The sequence below is a fragment of the Oncorhynchus mykiss genome, chromosome 20, assembly GCF_057628025.1.
Source record: "Oncorhynchus mykiss isolate SJ-2025 chromosome 20, ASM5762802v1, whole genome shotgun sequence".
In the NCBI taxonomy this organism is placed as follows: Eukaryota; Metazoa; Chordata; class Actinopteri; order Salmoniformes; family Salmonidae; genus Oncorhynchus; species Oncorhynchus mykiss.
This window is the reverse complement of record NC_143041.1, coordinates 24,084,558-24,100,243: the sequence shown is the minus strand read 5'-3', so window position 1 is coordinate 24,100,243 and position 15,686 is coordinate 24,084,558. Positions and strand designations below refer to the sequence as shown.

General features: G+C 40.2%; 1 protein-coding gene and 2 pseudogenes across 1 annotated transcript; 1 reads left to right on the top strand and 2 right to left on the bottom strand.

The window, feature by feature from the left end:
* Positions 1-648: 648 nt before the first annotated feature.
* On the bottom strand, positions 649-1,446 carry LOC110498763 (large ribosomal subunit protein uL10m-like; annotated as a pseudogene).
* Positions 1,447-2,011: 565 nt separating this feature from the next.
* Positions 2,012-9,091, top strand: LOC110499124 (pyridoxine-5'-phosphate oxidase). Its single transcript, XM_021576047.3, has 7 exons — positions 2,012-2,603; positions 4,331-4,455; positions 4,553-4,652; positions 5,537-5,590; positions 5,784-5,912; positions 7,987-8,057; positions 8,172-9,091. The coding sequence occupies exons 1-7, from the start codon at positions 2,415-2,417 to the stop codon at positions 8,335-8,337; spliced, it is 834 nt and encodes a 277-aa protein (XP_021431722.1). The 5' UTR covers positions 2,012-2,414; the 3' UTR covers positions 8,338-9,091.
* Positions 9,092-12,942: 3,851 nt separating this feature from the next.
* Positions 12,943-14,322, bottom strand: LOC110498764 (proline-rich protein 15-like protein B; annotated as a pseudogene).
* Positions 14,323-15,686: the final 1,364 nt, after the last annotated feature.

The following is a 15,686-nucleotide window of genomic DNA, read 5'->3' as shown; positions in this document are numbered from 1 at the left end:
TGCGCAATGTGGCCAGGGCATTATCCGCATTAGCTTAAGGAATTAGATGTGCTTATGGGGTGTTGCTAGACATGTAGACCTGACAATTTATGGTGCACCTAGGCTTGTCTGTACCTACATCTCTATTGGATAACTGCATGTTTACAAGACATTTAAATCAAGTCTCTTCAATGTTGTTCTGCAGCATAGAATACACATGATCGAATGTTTTGACATCATGTGAAAAGCTATTTTCTATAGTTAAATTAGAAACTCAAGAGGGCTATTTGAATAGGATACTTCATGTGATTTAGCACACATACATTCAATTAATACGCAACCCTGTGGGTTAGTAGGGCTTGCCCTGTGACAGACTGATATTGAATTGAGATGAATATGTTAGGTTCTCTCCCACAAACCCAGAATAGCAGCGGTAATCGGTAATAGACTGACCCAGGGGAACATTCTGTAATCCCCAGATTAGCATTTGTCAGGATCTCCCCGAGACCACTTGTGTTTATTTTGGCTAGACTGATTCTCATTACTATTGCAACATGCATGACTCTTGGTAATGACTTTTGCAAATGTTTACTCAGATTTTGATATATTAAAAAAGGATCAGCCCAGACGATTACCTCTTAACCTCTTTAACCAAGTAGGTTGGGGCATTTACTTTTTTTGCTGGAGCAGCAATGAGTGGTGGACGGGGTGGCGTTGCAGCATGGAGGCTGTCTGAGGGGTCATCATGGTCAGGCCGCTCACCAGCTTTCCCTGGACCAGGGTCACTGACGACAGCTTGGCAATAGTTCCACACCCCCTGCTGGCTCAGTAATGTCTTCCATTTACGGCCCCTAAAACAGTGGGAGGAAAAGTAAGTAGGACCATCAGATTGTACTTACCCAATAATACCACCTGGGGGCTGGTCCTCAAACTCAGAAACATCTGCTTCACCTTTGGCTCTTTAATAACAAATATAACAGTCTGGCCAATTAATAGAGGCCCCATGTTAATGTAAGGGCTGTCTGGCAGGTAGGACCTCATCACCTATGGTTAAACAATGTAAAAAACGTCATATTAAAATATTTCCAAATTCAAATGGCTATACAATTTGCCTCAAAGGCACAATATAAATAAACTTAATGTTGATTCCATGCTAGCAGAGCCTGTTCTTGAGAAGCAGAATGTCCTCTGAATTGGTGGGGTTGTTTTGGATCACAGCGATCATCTTACAGTCCTGGAACACTGTCTGCAAATCTTTCAAGAGCAACACCAGGCCACTTTCCTGTGAATAAACCAGGACTCATAAATCAGTCCACATCTCGATACCAGCTCACATCACTACTATTCCTAACTGACCGGATGCTATTCCTAACTGACCGGATGGAGGAGCTCTCCTTTCAGCGCCACACAACTATAGATGTGTGTTTGTGTGGTGCTGAAAAGACAGCTCCAGTATGCACACGACATTGACAGGTTGCTTGTGCTTGTTTTTGAGTTATAAACACATGCGCTGGACTTCACTGACCTCCTAAACTGGTTTGACCGCTGTGCCACTCAGGAGCCCTACCGTTCTATGCAGGCAATAAAACCTGTGTTGCATGGAATAAAAGTGTTCATGTGTATACATTCCAATAATACAGTATATGGTGTGAGTTACACAATACAATCCATCTTTCTGTCAATATGATTATCTTTGTACAGTGATGGTCTTGGCTCAGGTTTGACATCAAAGAAAGGATGGATATGATGGTAGTGTACAGAGCATTTTGCACATCAAGCTTTCTGTAATAACTTTCCACCCAAGAGTAAAGCATGAAGTTGCCATTTGTTTTTTCTCCAGGTGTTTTTTTAGGCTGTTGTTGCCATGCACTTGCTAGCCAGGTACTTGCTACAATGTAACTAGCTTTTTATGTAACTAGCAGGTGTAACTAGCTTTTTGTAACTAGCTTTTTATGTAACTAGCAGGTGTAACTAACTAATGACGGCTAGTTAGGAAGTCATAAGGTGTACACTGTGTACATCCGAGGACATAGACTCGTGCTCCAACAACATGGTTTGACTCGACATGTAGCTGTATTCATTTAATAATGTAATTTTCTCGAAATCTAAAGGAACAACCAAGATTCGAGCAAATGCCTTAACTAGTTGAACATGTTATTTCTCCAACCTCGTGCAAATTACAAACTGACACGTTTTCATTTTCGTTTAAAAAAAAAAGTCATTTGATTTGACGGCCTGTATATGCGTAGTTTGAATCTGCGTAGTTTTGCGCATAAGCTTAGCTTGCCACCTATTTCTCCTGGAGAAGCAGTTTCTGCCTCTCTTCATACAGTATTGTTTATGGTTAAAAAAGTCAGCGAATGTTTGCGTAATATTTTACGTGAGACAGTGAACGTGATTACGTCAGTCAGGCTTTGCGTGGTTGTTGTACAAGCATGAGGCGCATACCCAGTTGCAGTACATTAAAGAATATCAGTGAAATAGGTCAATACTTTCATCCCCATGCCTCTTTGACAGCTTGCTGTCGAGCCTTATTTTCTCGGTCCTTTTGCACGAAATCTACGAGTGATTCTACAGCCATGGATCTCAGTGGCATGCGGAAAAAATACAAAGGAGACGAAGAGGTGAGAATAAACAAGAGTTTTTATTCCTTACATTCTTGTTATGACACAAGCTACCTCACTTACACTTCTAATTTGGGTTAAATGTCAATGGCAAATGCAGATACTTGCATATTCTAGCGGCACAACAATGCCTATCCAGTTTGCCCACATTGTTTCAGTGGTGTATTATTTAGCACTGTTTTTGAGTGTAAATGACCTTGATGACCCCAACATTTCCATCACATTGCACTTTAGTCAAATGTAAAATCTGCTTACAAAGCTGACTTTGCTTACGTGCAACGTCTTGTGATGTAATGAAGGGGCATCTCCCAACAGCTCCACCACTGGCGAAAGGGAGCATAACGGCCCTATAATATACACTATATATGCAAAGGTCTGTGGACACCCCTTAAAATTAGTGGATTCTGGTATTTCATCCACACCCGTTGCTGACAGGTGTATACAATCGAGCACACAGCCATGCAATCTCTGTAGACAAACAGTGGCAGTATAATTGCCTTTCTGAAGAGCTCAGTGACTTTCAACGTGGCACCATTATAGGATGTCACCTTTCCCACAAGTCAGTTTGTAAAATTTCTGCGCTGCTAGAGCTGCCCTGTGGTGTTATTGTGAAGTGGAAACGTCTTTGGAGCAACAACGGCATAGCTGCGAAGTGGTAGACCACACAAGCTCACAGAACGGGACCGTTGAGTGCTGAAGCGCATTAAAAGTATTTTGTCCTCGGTTGCAACACTTACTACCAACTTCCAAACTGCTTCTAGAAGCAACGTCAGCACAATAACTGTTCCTCGGGAGCTTCATGAAATGGGTTTCCATGGCCGAAAAGGCACACAGAAGTCTAAGATCACTATGCACAATGCCAAGCATTGGCTGGAGTGGTGTAAAGCTTGCTGCCTTTGAACTCTGGAGCAGTGGAAACACGTTCTCTGGAATAATGAATCACGCTTCACCATCTGGCAGTCCGACGGACAAATCTGGGTTTGGTGGATGGATGCCATATACAAATGATTGTAAATATGTTCCCGGCCCCCCGACCATCACCTCAAGATAAAATTGGCTCGCGGCTGAATCTAGTTGATGATCCATGACGATTCTGTGCTTCCTACTTTGTGGCAACAATTTGGGGAAGGCCCTTTCAAGTTTCAGCATGACAATGCCCCCGTGCACAAAGCGAGGTCCATACAGAAATGGTTTGTCAAGATCGGTATGGAAGAACTTGACTGACCTGGACAGAGCCCTGACCTCAACCCCATCTAACTCCTTTGGGATGAATTGGAACACCGACTGCAAGCCAGACCTTATTGCCAAACATCAATGCCCGACCTCACTAATGCTCTTGTGGCTGAATGGGAGCAAGTCCACGCAGCAATGTTCCAACATCTAGTGGAAAGCCTTCCCAGAAGAGTGGAGGCTGTTATAGCAGCAAAGGGGGGACCAACTCCATATTAATTCCCATGATTTTGGAATGAGATGTTCAACAAGCAGCTGTCCACATACTAGAATAGAGAATTGTGTCACCTCTAGTCATAACATCTTTATCATCTACAATGTTATGAAAGTTCACCTCACTGCATACACCCAAGTAATTGGAGATATATCAGAAATGTATTGAAGATGGCATAATAGACATTGCTTAAAATGTGTTTCCTTAAATGTCAATGTCTGCTTATGTCTTCAATGTAATGTGCATTTTGATGTAAAAGTGTCATTATATTAACATGTCGTAGTGCTTTGAGGAGAATCAGCTCGTTTCTCTGGACCCCATCAAGCAGTTTGGAGATTGGTTTGATCAAGCCACAAAATGTCCTGAAATTGGAGAGCCCAATGCAATGTGCATCGCCACATCCACTAAGTGAGTACCCCCATAAATACTCCATCAAACACAATGCTTGCTTCTTAAGCTCAAATTGTAACACATTTTCTATCAATCTGCTTATTTCTCTGTGAAGAGAAGGACGTCCATCTGCTCGTATGGTCTTGTTAAAAGGCTACAGCGATGAAGGCTTCCGCTTCTTTACCAACTACGAGAGCCGGAAAGGTGGAGAGCTGGTTAGTGTCTGCTACTGTCATAAGGCAGGCATCTTCCTGTCCTCTCAAATGTATGTACTACTAGACTATGCCAAACTATTCTTAGGGTTGGGCAGTATACAGGATTTTACAATATACCGATATTGATGCACGGACCGGTTTGGGTTTTTACTTTACCTTCTATAACCGTATTTGAATGTATGGTTTTGTTAAATGTGATATGTGTGTAACGTCCATTTTTATAGTTTACACCTTCTACTTGAGTCATCCTTCTCCGCTCTCTATATCTATGCCGCTTTCCACACAGACGTAGCCCCGCCCCTTGTCACTCAAGGAGCGCATTTGTTGTTGCTTGACCACGAGACACTTCCGTTCAGTCTGCATGGTCAATCTAGCACATGCAACAATGTTGATGACAACAATGTTATTTCCACCTGTCTTCTTAATTTAAATCCACAAGCGTTCTATAATTACACAATTAGTTTGTGTTACATCTGCACAGCTACATTGTCTTTTCTTAGCACGTTTTAGCTAAATCCTGTTAGCTGCTAATCGCTAGTTAGCTGGCAGTGTGAAAATGATCTAAAATGATTGCAGGAAATGCAGAAATTGATGAAAATGCAGGAAATTATTTTAGGTTGAAGTTAAATTAAACAGTATAAAACAATCAGAAGGAAGAAAGACCCATTAAAATCATGTAGAATGTATATGTTGCCACCGTAGCATCACGCACTACTCATATAAAGCAAATGTAGAACTTTTATTATTAAAATTAAAATTAAAAAAATAGTCAATTACCATCAACACTAAAAACTACTGTGATATGATATTTGGGCCATATCGCCCAGCCCTACTACTTCTGTTTGCAGACTTTACATCAGAATTTTTACTTTCCCTTCCTGTAGGAGAGCAACCCTTACGCATGTCTGTGTTTTTACTGGGAGCCCATCAACAGGCAGGTATGTGCTTCATTTTACCTCTTAAAATGTAGCCTACTTGTCAACCCATTGTTTTAATATCTTCAAATATCTTCGAACTATCGATTTTCAAAAACACATTGTGATGTGGTTTTTGAATGAATTAACTAATGCAGGATGACACTGAATGCACTGCACAGTAGTTGGCACTACCCTTGAGAATGTGTGTGTGCAGATCCGTATCGAGGGCAATGTGGAGAGAATCCCCTACCAGAGCTCCTGTGACTACTTCCACTCCCGGCCCAAGAGTAGCCAGATCGGGGCCATTGTGAGCAGACAAAGCACTGCTGTCCCTGACAGAAATGTAAAAACCAGTCCATGCTACTCCACTGTATTATTGCCATCCACCATTGAGGGACTTATTCCCTCAAAATTAGGGAAATTAATGAAATATGTTCAATCTGGGCAATTCCAGGCCAGGATAGCCCAATAATATTTTGGGGTATCGCAGATTGTTCTGCCAATTTTCACATAGAAACTTCATTGGGAGGAAAGATGCTTGACATGTATGACAATTTTTTTTTAGAAAATGATAATGAAATTGGCTATTTTAGGTCCTTTTTAAACCTATACATGCCTCCTGTAAGACCCTATAATCTGTGAACCGTAGATGATACAGACAACATCTTGGTGTCATTATACTCCTTATAGTGTGCTTCTAGTATGCTCTAACATAATGGAGTACCTCTAGATTCAGACTTTTCTTCTTCACATGAATCTATTCAACATGAAAAATATATATCTAAAGTACCCTTTTTGATTTTGTTCATTTTAAGACATACTCTACAAGTGCCTACCATTTTTAAGTTATTATTTTATAAGCATCACCCACACTGCCATGCTATGTTGTCGTCGTAGGTCTCTCTTCATCTAGTGTTGCGTTGACTCTCTTGGCGTGATGTGTGTTTTGTCCTATATTTTTATTTAAATTATTTTTAGTCCCATCCCCCATCCCCGCAGGAGGCCTTTTGCCTTTTGGTAGGCCATCATTGTAAATAATAATTTGTTCTTAACTGACTCGTCTAGTTAAATGAATAAAAATAATAATATACACAGTAAAAAATACATGTGAATGTGCAATCCTAAAGGAGGGCTGTGATTGGTAATGACCTATAATATACATGTCTATGTATTACATTTGTCATATCTTCAATGGTACCAGAGAGCCCACTCTGGAAATTGTATGTGTATATTATTCCAAACGATGTATCAAAAAGGGTACTTTTGAGATATTCATGTTGTTTATGTTGAATAAATGAATGTTAAACATTTTATTTCAGAATACTTGAAAGCACACTATAAAGAAGTATAATGACACCAAGATGTTTTTGTATCATGTATGGTTTACGGATCATAGGGTCTTACATGTACAGTATACAGTTGAAGTCGGAAGTTTACATACACCGTAGCCAAATACGTTTAAACTCAGTTTTGCACAATTTTTGACATTTAATCCTATTAAAAATTCCCTGTCTTAGGTCAGTTAGGCTCACCACTTTATTTTAAGAATGGGAAATGTCAGAATAATAGCAGAGAGAATGATTCATTTCAGCTTTTATTTGTTTTATCACATTCCCAGTGGGTCAGATGTTTATGTACACTCGATTAGTATTTGGTAGCATTGCCTTTAAATTGATTATCTTGGGTCAAATGTTTCGGGTAGCCTTCCACAAGCTTCCCACAATAAGATGGGTGAATTTTGACCCATTCCTCCTGACAAAACTGGTTCCTTGCTCGCACACACTTTTTCAGTTCTGCTCACAAATTTTCTATGGGATTGAGGTCACGGCTTTGTGATGGCCACTCCGATACCTTGACTTTGTTGTCCTTAAGCCATTTTGCCACAACCTTGGAAGTATGCTTGGGGTCATTGTCCATTTGGAAGAACCATTTGCGACCAAGCTTTAACTTCCTGACTGATGTCTTGAGATGTTGCTTCAATATATCCACATAATTTTCCTCCCTCATGATGCCATCTATTTTGTGAAGTTCACCAGTCCCTCCTGCAGCAAAGCACCCCCACAACATGATGCTGCCACCCCCGTGCTTCATGGTTGGGATGGTGTTCTTCGGCTTGCAAACCTCCCCATTTTGTGGAGTGGTTGAAATTTGTGGAGTGGTTTAAGACATACAGTTGAAGTTGGAAGTTTACATACACTTAGGTTGGAGTCATTAAAACTAGTTTTTAAAAGGGCCTAAAATGACCACTTTCATCATGATAAAAAAAAAAAGAGTGATACAAATGTAAAGGCTTGTCAAACATCCTTCCTCCCAATTAAGTTTCTCTGTGAAAATTGCCAGAATCTGAGATACACAAAATATTCTTGGTCTGTCCTGGCGTGGAATCGCCCATTTGACGGTTTTGTTTCACTCTGTAGTACCTGAGACAGAAAAATGTGGAGCTGGAGGAAAAGTACAAGGACACAGATGTCCCAATGCCTGACTATTGGTTAGTATTACTATCAAATCACCAGGAATTCTACATGACTTTGCCATGCCAAACCTGTGCAGTAAGTGGTCTTATCATGCAAGCCTGTTCTTGTTTTTGCCTGTCTTTCAACAGGGGAGGCTATATCGTCAAGCCTTACATGATAGAGTTCTGGCAGGGTCAGACCAACAGGCTACATGACCGTATTGTTTTCACACGGCCGAAAAATGGAGAGAGTGATCTAGAAGAGCATCAACATCATGCTGAGGCAGGCTGGGTGTACCAGAGGCTATCCCCTTGACAAGGACGGTTAGGGGAAATGGACTAAAGAGCAGGCTGGAGATTGGGGCTAGCGTACAACTCACTCATGATGACAACATCATCAATCAAACCACCATCATTTCAATACATGAGGAACATTTTGATGTTGAATAACTAAGTGCTATATGATGTGTATCTTATTAATCCATCATTTGCTGTTCTGTTCAATTGGTATTGTTTTATACCAAATAAAGGAGACATTTTCTGGTTGGTTAGGAGGCCTGATTGTCTATTGTCTCCAAGGCAACAATGGAACATGATTCATGTGATGCAACTATGAACTATACAGTCTGGCACATAACCTGTGACACAAGGTTTTACTAATCTGAATATGCTATATGGAATGCTTTGCATTTTCTTACTCATGAAGTGCAAAGTCTGTCTAGTAGAGTAGTCACTGTTTGATAATGATTGACAGAAAATCAGCAATGTGTTTCCGCAGGCCTCAACAACCTCTAGAAACTGTACTTGTAAAAAGCACAATCTCCAGTACTGTGTCAGTTATTTAACGTTCGTACATGAGTTCCATTCTATTGGAGCAGGGATAGCCTACATGTTCTGTCTAGCTGTTAATATGTCTTTTAATGGCCCACAACCACAGCAGTTTCTCTGTCATAATGTAATAACGATAGCCTATTAGACTGAAGTCCTTGTGTTGAATTTGTTATGGATTGTTTCCACAGGCAATCCGTGTCTGGATAAAACTGCCTTTGAAATAAACGTATGTTAAGGTATATTAAGGTGTGTATGTGTATATATATGTGTATATATATATATATATATATATATATATAGGTACAGTTGAAGTCAGAAGTTTACATACACTTAGGTTGGAGTCATTAAAACTCGTTTTTCAACCACTCCACAAATGCCTTGTTAACAAACTATAGTTTTGGCAAGTTGTTTAGGACATCTACTTTGTGCATGACACAAGTAATTTTCCCAACACTTGTTTACAGTTAGATTATTTCACTTAGAATTCCCTGTATCACAATTCCAGTGGGTCAGAAGTTTACATACGCTAAGTTTGCTGTGCCTTTAAACAGCTTGGAAAATTCCAGAAAATATGTCATGGCTTTAGAAGCTTCCGATAGACTAATTGACATCATTTGAGTCAATTCGAGGTGTACCTATGGATGTATTTTAAGGCCTACCTTCAAAATCAGTGCCTCTTTGCTTGACATCATGGTAAAATCAAAATAAATCAGCCAAGACCTCAGAAAAAAATTGTAGACATCCACAAGTCTGGTTCATCCTTGGAAGCAATTTTCAAACGCCTGAAGGTACCACCTTCATCTGTACAAACAATAGTACGCAAGTATAAACACCATGGGACCACGCAGCCGTCATACCGCTCAGGAAGGGGACGAGTTCTGTCTCCTAGAGATGAACATACTTTGGTGTGAAAAGTGCAACTCAATCCCAGAACAACAGCAGAGGACTTTGTGAAGATGCTAGAAGAAACAGGTACAAAAGTATCTATATCCACAGTAAAATGAGTCCTATATCGACATAACCTAAAAGGCCGCTCAGCAAGGAAGAAGCCACTGCTCCAAAACCGCCATAAAAAAGCCAGACTACGGTTTGCAACTGCACATAGGAACGAAGATTGTACTTTTTGGAGAAATGTCCTATGGCCTGATTAAACAAAAGTCGAACTGTTTGGCCATAATGACCTCTGTTATTTTTGGAGGAAAAAGGGGATGCTTGCAAGCCAAAGAACACCATCCCAACTGTGAAGCACGGGGGTGGCAGCATCATGTTGTGGGGGTGCTTTGCTGCAGGAGGGACTGGTGCACTTCACAAAATAGATGGCATCATGAGGGAGGAAAATTATGTGGATACATTGAAGCAACATCTCAAGACATCAGTCAGGAAGTTAAAGCTTGGTTGCAAATGGGTCTTCCAAATGGACAATGACCCCAAGCATACTTCCAAGGTTGTGGCAAAATGGCTTAAGGAGATTTTGGATGGCTTAAGGACAACAAAGTCAAGGTATTGGAGTGGCCATCACAAAGCCCTGACCTCAATCCCATAGAAAATGTGTGGGCAGAACTGAAAAAGCGTGTGCAAGGAGGCCTACAAACATGACTCAGTTACACCAGCTCTGTCAGGAGGAATGGGACAAAATCCACCCAACTTATTGTGGGAAGCCTTTGGAAGGCTTCCTGAAACGTGTGAATCCAAGTTAAACAATTTAAAGGCAATGCTACCAAATACTAATTGAGTGTATGTAAACTTCTGACCCACTGGGAATGTGATGAAAGAAATAAAAGCTGAAAGAAATAATTCTCTGCTATTATTTTGACATTTCACATTCTTAAAATAAGGTGGTGATCCTAACTGACCTAACATAGGGATTTTTTTTGACTAGGATTAAATGTCAGGAATTGTGAAAAACTGAGTTTGAATGTACTTGGCTAAGGTGCATGTAAACTTCCGACTTTAACTGTATATTATTGTTAAAAGAGCTGATGTGAGAGCAGTTGTGCCAAGGTAATTATGTGTAACATGTATATGTATAACAAACATCTATAACAAACAAACCTTTAAAGCTAAATGTATTTTTCATAATTTCATATACTTGAATGAACATACAGTGCCTTGCGAAAGTATTCGGCCCCCTTGAACTTTGCGACCTTTTGCCACATTTCAGGCTTCAAACATAAAGATATAAAACTGTATTTTTTTTGTGAAGAATCAACAACAAGTGGGACACAATCATGAAGTGGAACAACATTTATTGGATATTTCAAACTTTTTTTAACAAATCAAAAACTGAAAAATTGGGCGTGCACAATTATTCAGCCCCTTTACTTTCAGTGCAGCAAACTCTCTCCAGAAGTTCAGTGAGGATCTCTGAATGATCCAATGTTGACCTAAATGACTAATGATGATAAATACAATCCACCTGTGTGTAATCAAGTCTCTGTATAAATGCACCTGCACTGTGATAGTCTCAGAGGTCCGTTAAAAGCGCAGAGAGCATCATGAAGAACAAGGAACACACCAGGCAGGTCCGAGATACTGTTGTGAAGAAGTTTAAAGCCGGATTTGGATACAAAAAGATTTCCCAAGCTTTAAACATCCCAAGGAGCAAGGAGTGCAAGCGATAGTATTGAAATGGAAGGAGTATCAGACCACTGCAAATCTACCAAGACCTGGCCGTCCCTCTAAACTTTCAGCTCATACAAGGAGAAGACTGATCAGAGATGCAGCCAAGAGGCCCATGATCACTCTGGATGAACTGCAGAGATCTACAGCTGAGGTGGGAGACTCTGCCCATAGGACAACAATCAGTCGTATATTGCACAAAGCTGGCCTTTATGGAAGAGTGGCAAGAAGAAAGCCATTTCTTAAAGATATCCATAAAAAGTGTTGTTTAAAGTTTGCCACAAGCCACCTGGGAGACACACCAAACATGTGGAAGAAGGTGCTCTGGTCAGATGAAACCAAAATTGAACTTTTTGGCAACAATGCAAAACGTTATGTTTGGCGTAAAAGCAACACAGCTGAACACACCATCCCCACTGTCAAACATGGTGGTGGCAGCATCATGGTTTGGGCCTGCTTTTCTTCAGCAGGGACAGGGAAGATGGTTAAAATTGATGGGAAGATGGATGGAGCCAAATACAGGACCATTCTGGAAGAAAACCTGATGGAGTCTGCAAAAGACCTGAGACTGGGACGGAGACTTGTCTTCCAACCAGACAATGATCCAAAACATTAAGCAAAATCTACAATGGAATGGTTCAAAAATAAACATATCCAGGTGTTAGAATGGCCAAGTCAAAGTCCAGACCTGAATCCAATCGAGAATCTGTGGAAAGAACTGAAAACTGCTGTTCACAAATGCTCTCCATCCAACCTCACTGAGCTCGAGCTGTTTTGCAAGGAGGAATGGGAAAAAATTTCAGTCTCTCGATTTGCAAAACTGATAGAGACATACCCCAAGCGACTTACAGCTGTAATCGCAGCAAAAGGTGGCGCTACAAAGTATTAACTTAAGGGGGCTGAATAATTTTGCACGCCCAATTTTTCAGTTTTTGATTTGTTAAAAAAGTTTGAAATATCCAATAAATGCCGTTCCACTTCATGATTCATGATCCCACTTGTTGTTGATTCTTCACAAAAAAATACATGTTTGAAGCCTGAAATGTGGCAAAAGGTCGCAAAGTTCAAGGGGGTCGAATACTTTCGCAAGGCACTGTATGTTCATGTGCCCTTGCTCAGACACAGGCAACATATTTGTTGCCGTACTTTGTTGCCGTCTTGAAAAGTGCAATGCTCACAGGAATTAACTGTTGAAGGTACTTTGCTATCCACACAAAGATACCACACATTCTAATATGTCTGTGCATCAAGAACCTTGAACAGTATTGTTTATATGGGTGTGAGTGAGAATTTAGATGGTAACAGTATTATCGGTGTACTTGAGTGTGGTGTCCACATTGGGAGTGTATATATATGTTTTGTGCGAATAAGATTGCTGCGTTTTTGTGAATGGTGTGGCTGTTTGTTGTTCATAGGTATTGATATGCACTTGCCTGTGTGTATGTGTGCGCATGCACATGCGTTATGTATGTTATTTCTCTGCCCTGTGGTTCTCATCACTAAGACCATGTTCAGGGGACAACATTGGGTTCTCAGCCAGTGTGGCACGGATCTTCTTGAAGCGACCAGCGTGGGATACCTTAACATGGCGCCCTTCAGGGACCGACTTATCAACTATCTTCTCCAGTCTGGCACTGAACTGGTTGTCTGTGGGGATCTTAGAGCTGTTGGAATGCTTTTTATTCCCAGTGTTATTGCCATACTCAGGGGGGGGATCTTGTACAGAACCTTGACCTCAGACTTCTTGCTTGAGAAGGTCAGCTTCCACCAGCCAGGGTCAGCCACGGCACAGACAGAGACTGGGGGGGTGCAGACCTAGGGAGGGAAAGGACACCCGGTTTTGTCAATCAGTAATGTGGGTCTTTGTGACAGTTGCACAGCAAGAGGATTCAAGTTCAAGAGACAAAGGCAGGGGGGATTCTTGAGACAATGACATGTTTCTTGTAGTTGATTGGCAGACTAAAGTGAAAATTATCCAGACCTTAAAGCTGCAAAATGTAACTTTTTGGGTGACAAATTCACATAGGAATATTAGTTATAGATCTGTCATTCTCATTGAAAGCAAGTGTAAGAAGCGGTAGATCTGTTCTATGTGCGCTATTTGTATGATTCCTATTCTTAAGTTTAGTTTTTGCGACTTCTACTTTTGTTTTTGTACAGAAGCTTCAAACATCTGAAAATACAATATTTTGGGTCATTGACTATATATTTCACAGTGGTTTAGACGGTACAATGATTCTCTGCACTGCTTGTTTTGTCACATAAACTGAAATTTGGCAAACTATTAGAATTTTAGCAACCAGGATATGGCGGAGAAATTTCTGCATATTGCACCTTTAAATAAAATTGCATAAACTGATGATGATCAACTTTTATCCCAATGGTCCAATATGCAGCTGTTTTTACCTCAATATCAAATATTTTCTGGGTCATAATTATGTACCTTACTGGGATTGTGGGAGGGGAAAACTGAAAACTGGCTGTTATTGACGGAGGTTTGGAACCAGGGGTTCGAACTGGAACAGAACAGAAAACCGGAAAAGGTTCAGGGGACAGAACCGAAAACTGGGAACAAAAGTAATATATACTGTTCCGGAACAGAACCATTATTTTAAAATCATGGGAACCGGTTAATTACTTTTAGCTAGCTAGCTCTGGTCCAACATGAAGCCAACTCTCTGAAGTTCAAAGATGTTCAACGTTCCTTCATAGAAGCCGCTCCTCCATAGGTATAATTCTGTGGGCCTATTTCAGATAATGCATGTCAAACAACAAGATGCCCAGTGCTTCAAGCCAAACCTCCTGCTCCACCCTCTCTCGCACTCTCCAACACCCGCAAAATTTGTTGCATATCGCATCCTACACTTGTTTGTCCAATGCATGTAAATAGCTTGCCCGCTCTATAGCACACTCCACTGCTCTATCCGCACTGATTGGTGAAATAATTTAATGTTGAGCTAAATGTAAGAAAACAAATCTGAAGTTTAAAAAGGAACAGAAAGGAACAATAAAAAAAAAAGTTTTTTGGTTCGAACCCGTTCAGAGCTTTATTTTGCTGGCCAGAACAGTGGAATGGAACCAAAAGAATATATGGTTCTGTTCAGAACGAAACGATTGGAAAATAATTTAAGTTCCAACCCTGTTTGGAAGTCTCTTTGTTATTGGTTTATTAACTAATTTACCACCTGGTGATGTCACCAGGCAGGCCAAAACTCCATCCAACCAAAACAGGCAGAAGTTTCAGGCAGTCTTTTTAAACAGCTTTTACACTACCCCATAGTGTGGAAATATATACAAAACATCAGGGAAATCGCATTTTTGACTGCATTTGAGTTAAGTACGACAGTCAGCCTGGAGAAAGTGCTTGAAAAAATAGCTTGTTAGAGGCTTTCATCCATGCTAGATCAAACAAGGATTGGGTGATACACAAAGTTAGGCTGGATGTCACATTATATATCGATTTTTAAGGCCATTTTCAAGGGGTCAAAGGTCAAATCTGGTGAAAATGTTCATATACATTTACATTTTAGTAATTTAGCAGGTGCTCTTATCCAGAGTGACTTACAGGAACAATTAGGGTAAAGTGCCTTGCTCAAGGGCACATCGACAGACCTTTTTCCTAATAATATAAATATAAATACATTTTGCTCAAATGTCCTGGAACTCTCAACAAAAACGGAGTAGATTATCACACATAAACACTTAGACTATGGAATGGATGCATTACTAGTGACTTTTCATACAGCAATTGAGAATAATGCCTTTTGCGTCCCTTTGATATTTTAAGTTGAAATTGGTCACCAATATTGAATTTTTAAAGCATGTTATATTACATAAAGTGCCCTTCAATATAAACCACATGGATAATTCAATAGATCAAATTTATTATAGCAATAAAGACTTGCTAAAGGGCCAAAATTCAGCATTTTGACATGTCACTCAGTGCACCCCTGTGACTTCTATGAAGATTTTAACCCACTTAACCCCTACATATATCCAAGTTCTCACCATCATTGTAAAGCCCTAGTTATTTTGTTGCTTTGACAAATCCTTTCTGAAGATTATAATTTATTTTATGTGATTAGTGATTCATTTACATCCCTCATTTTAAGGTCAGTTACATGAACTTAACTCTTGTTTTAATTAATATGGTGAAACTATTCCTTTCTAAATGTTTTTTTCAAAGGTAACATTGAACATCTAATAGTCAAATCA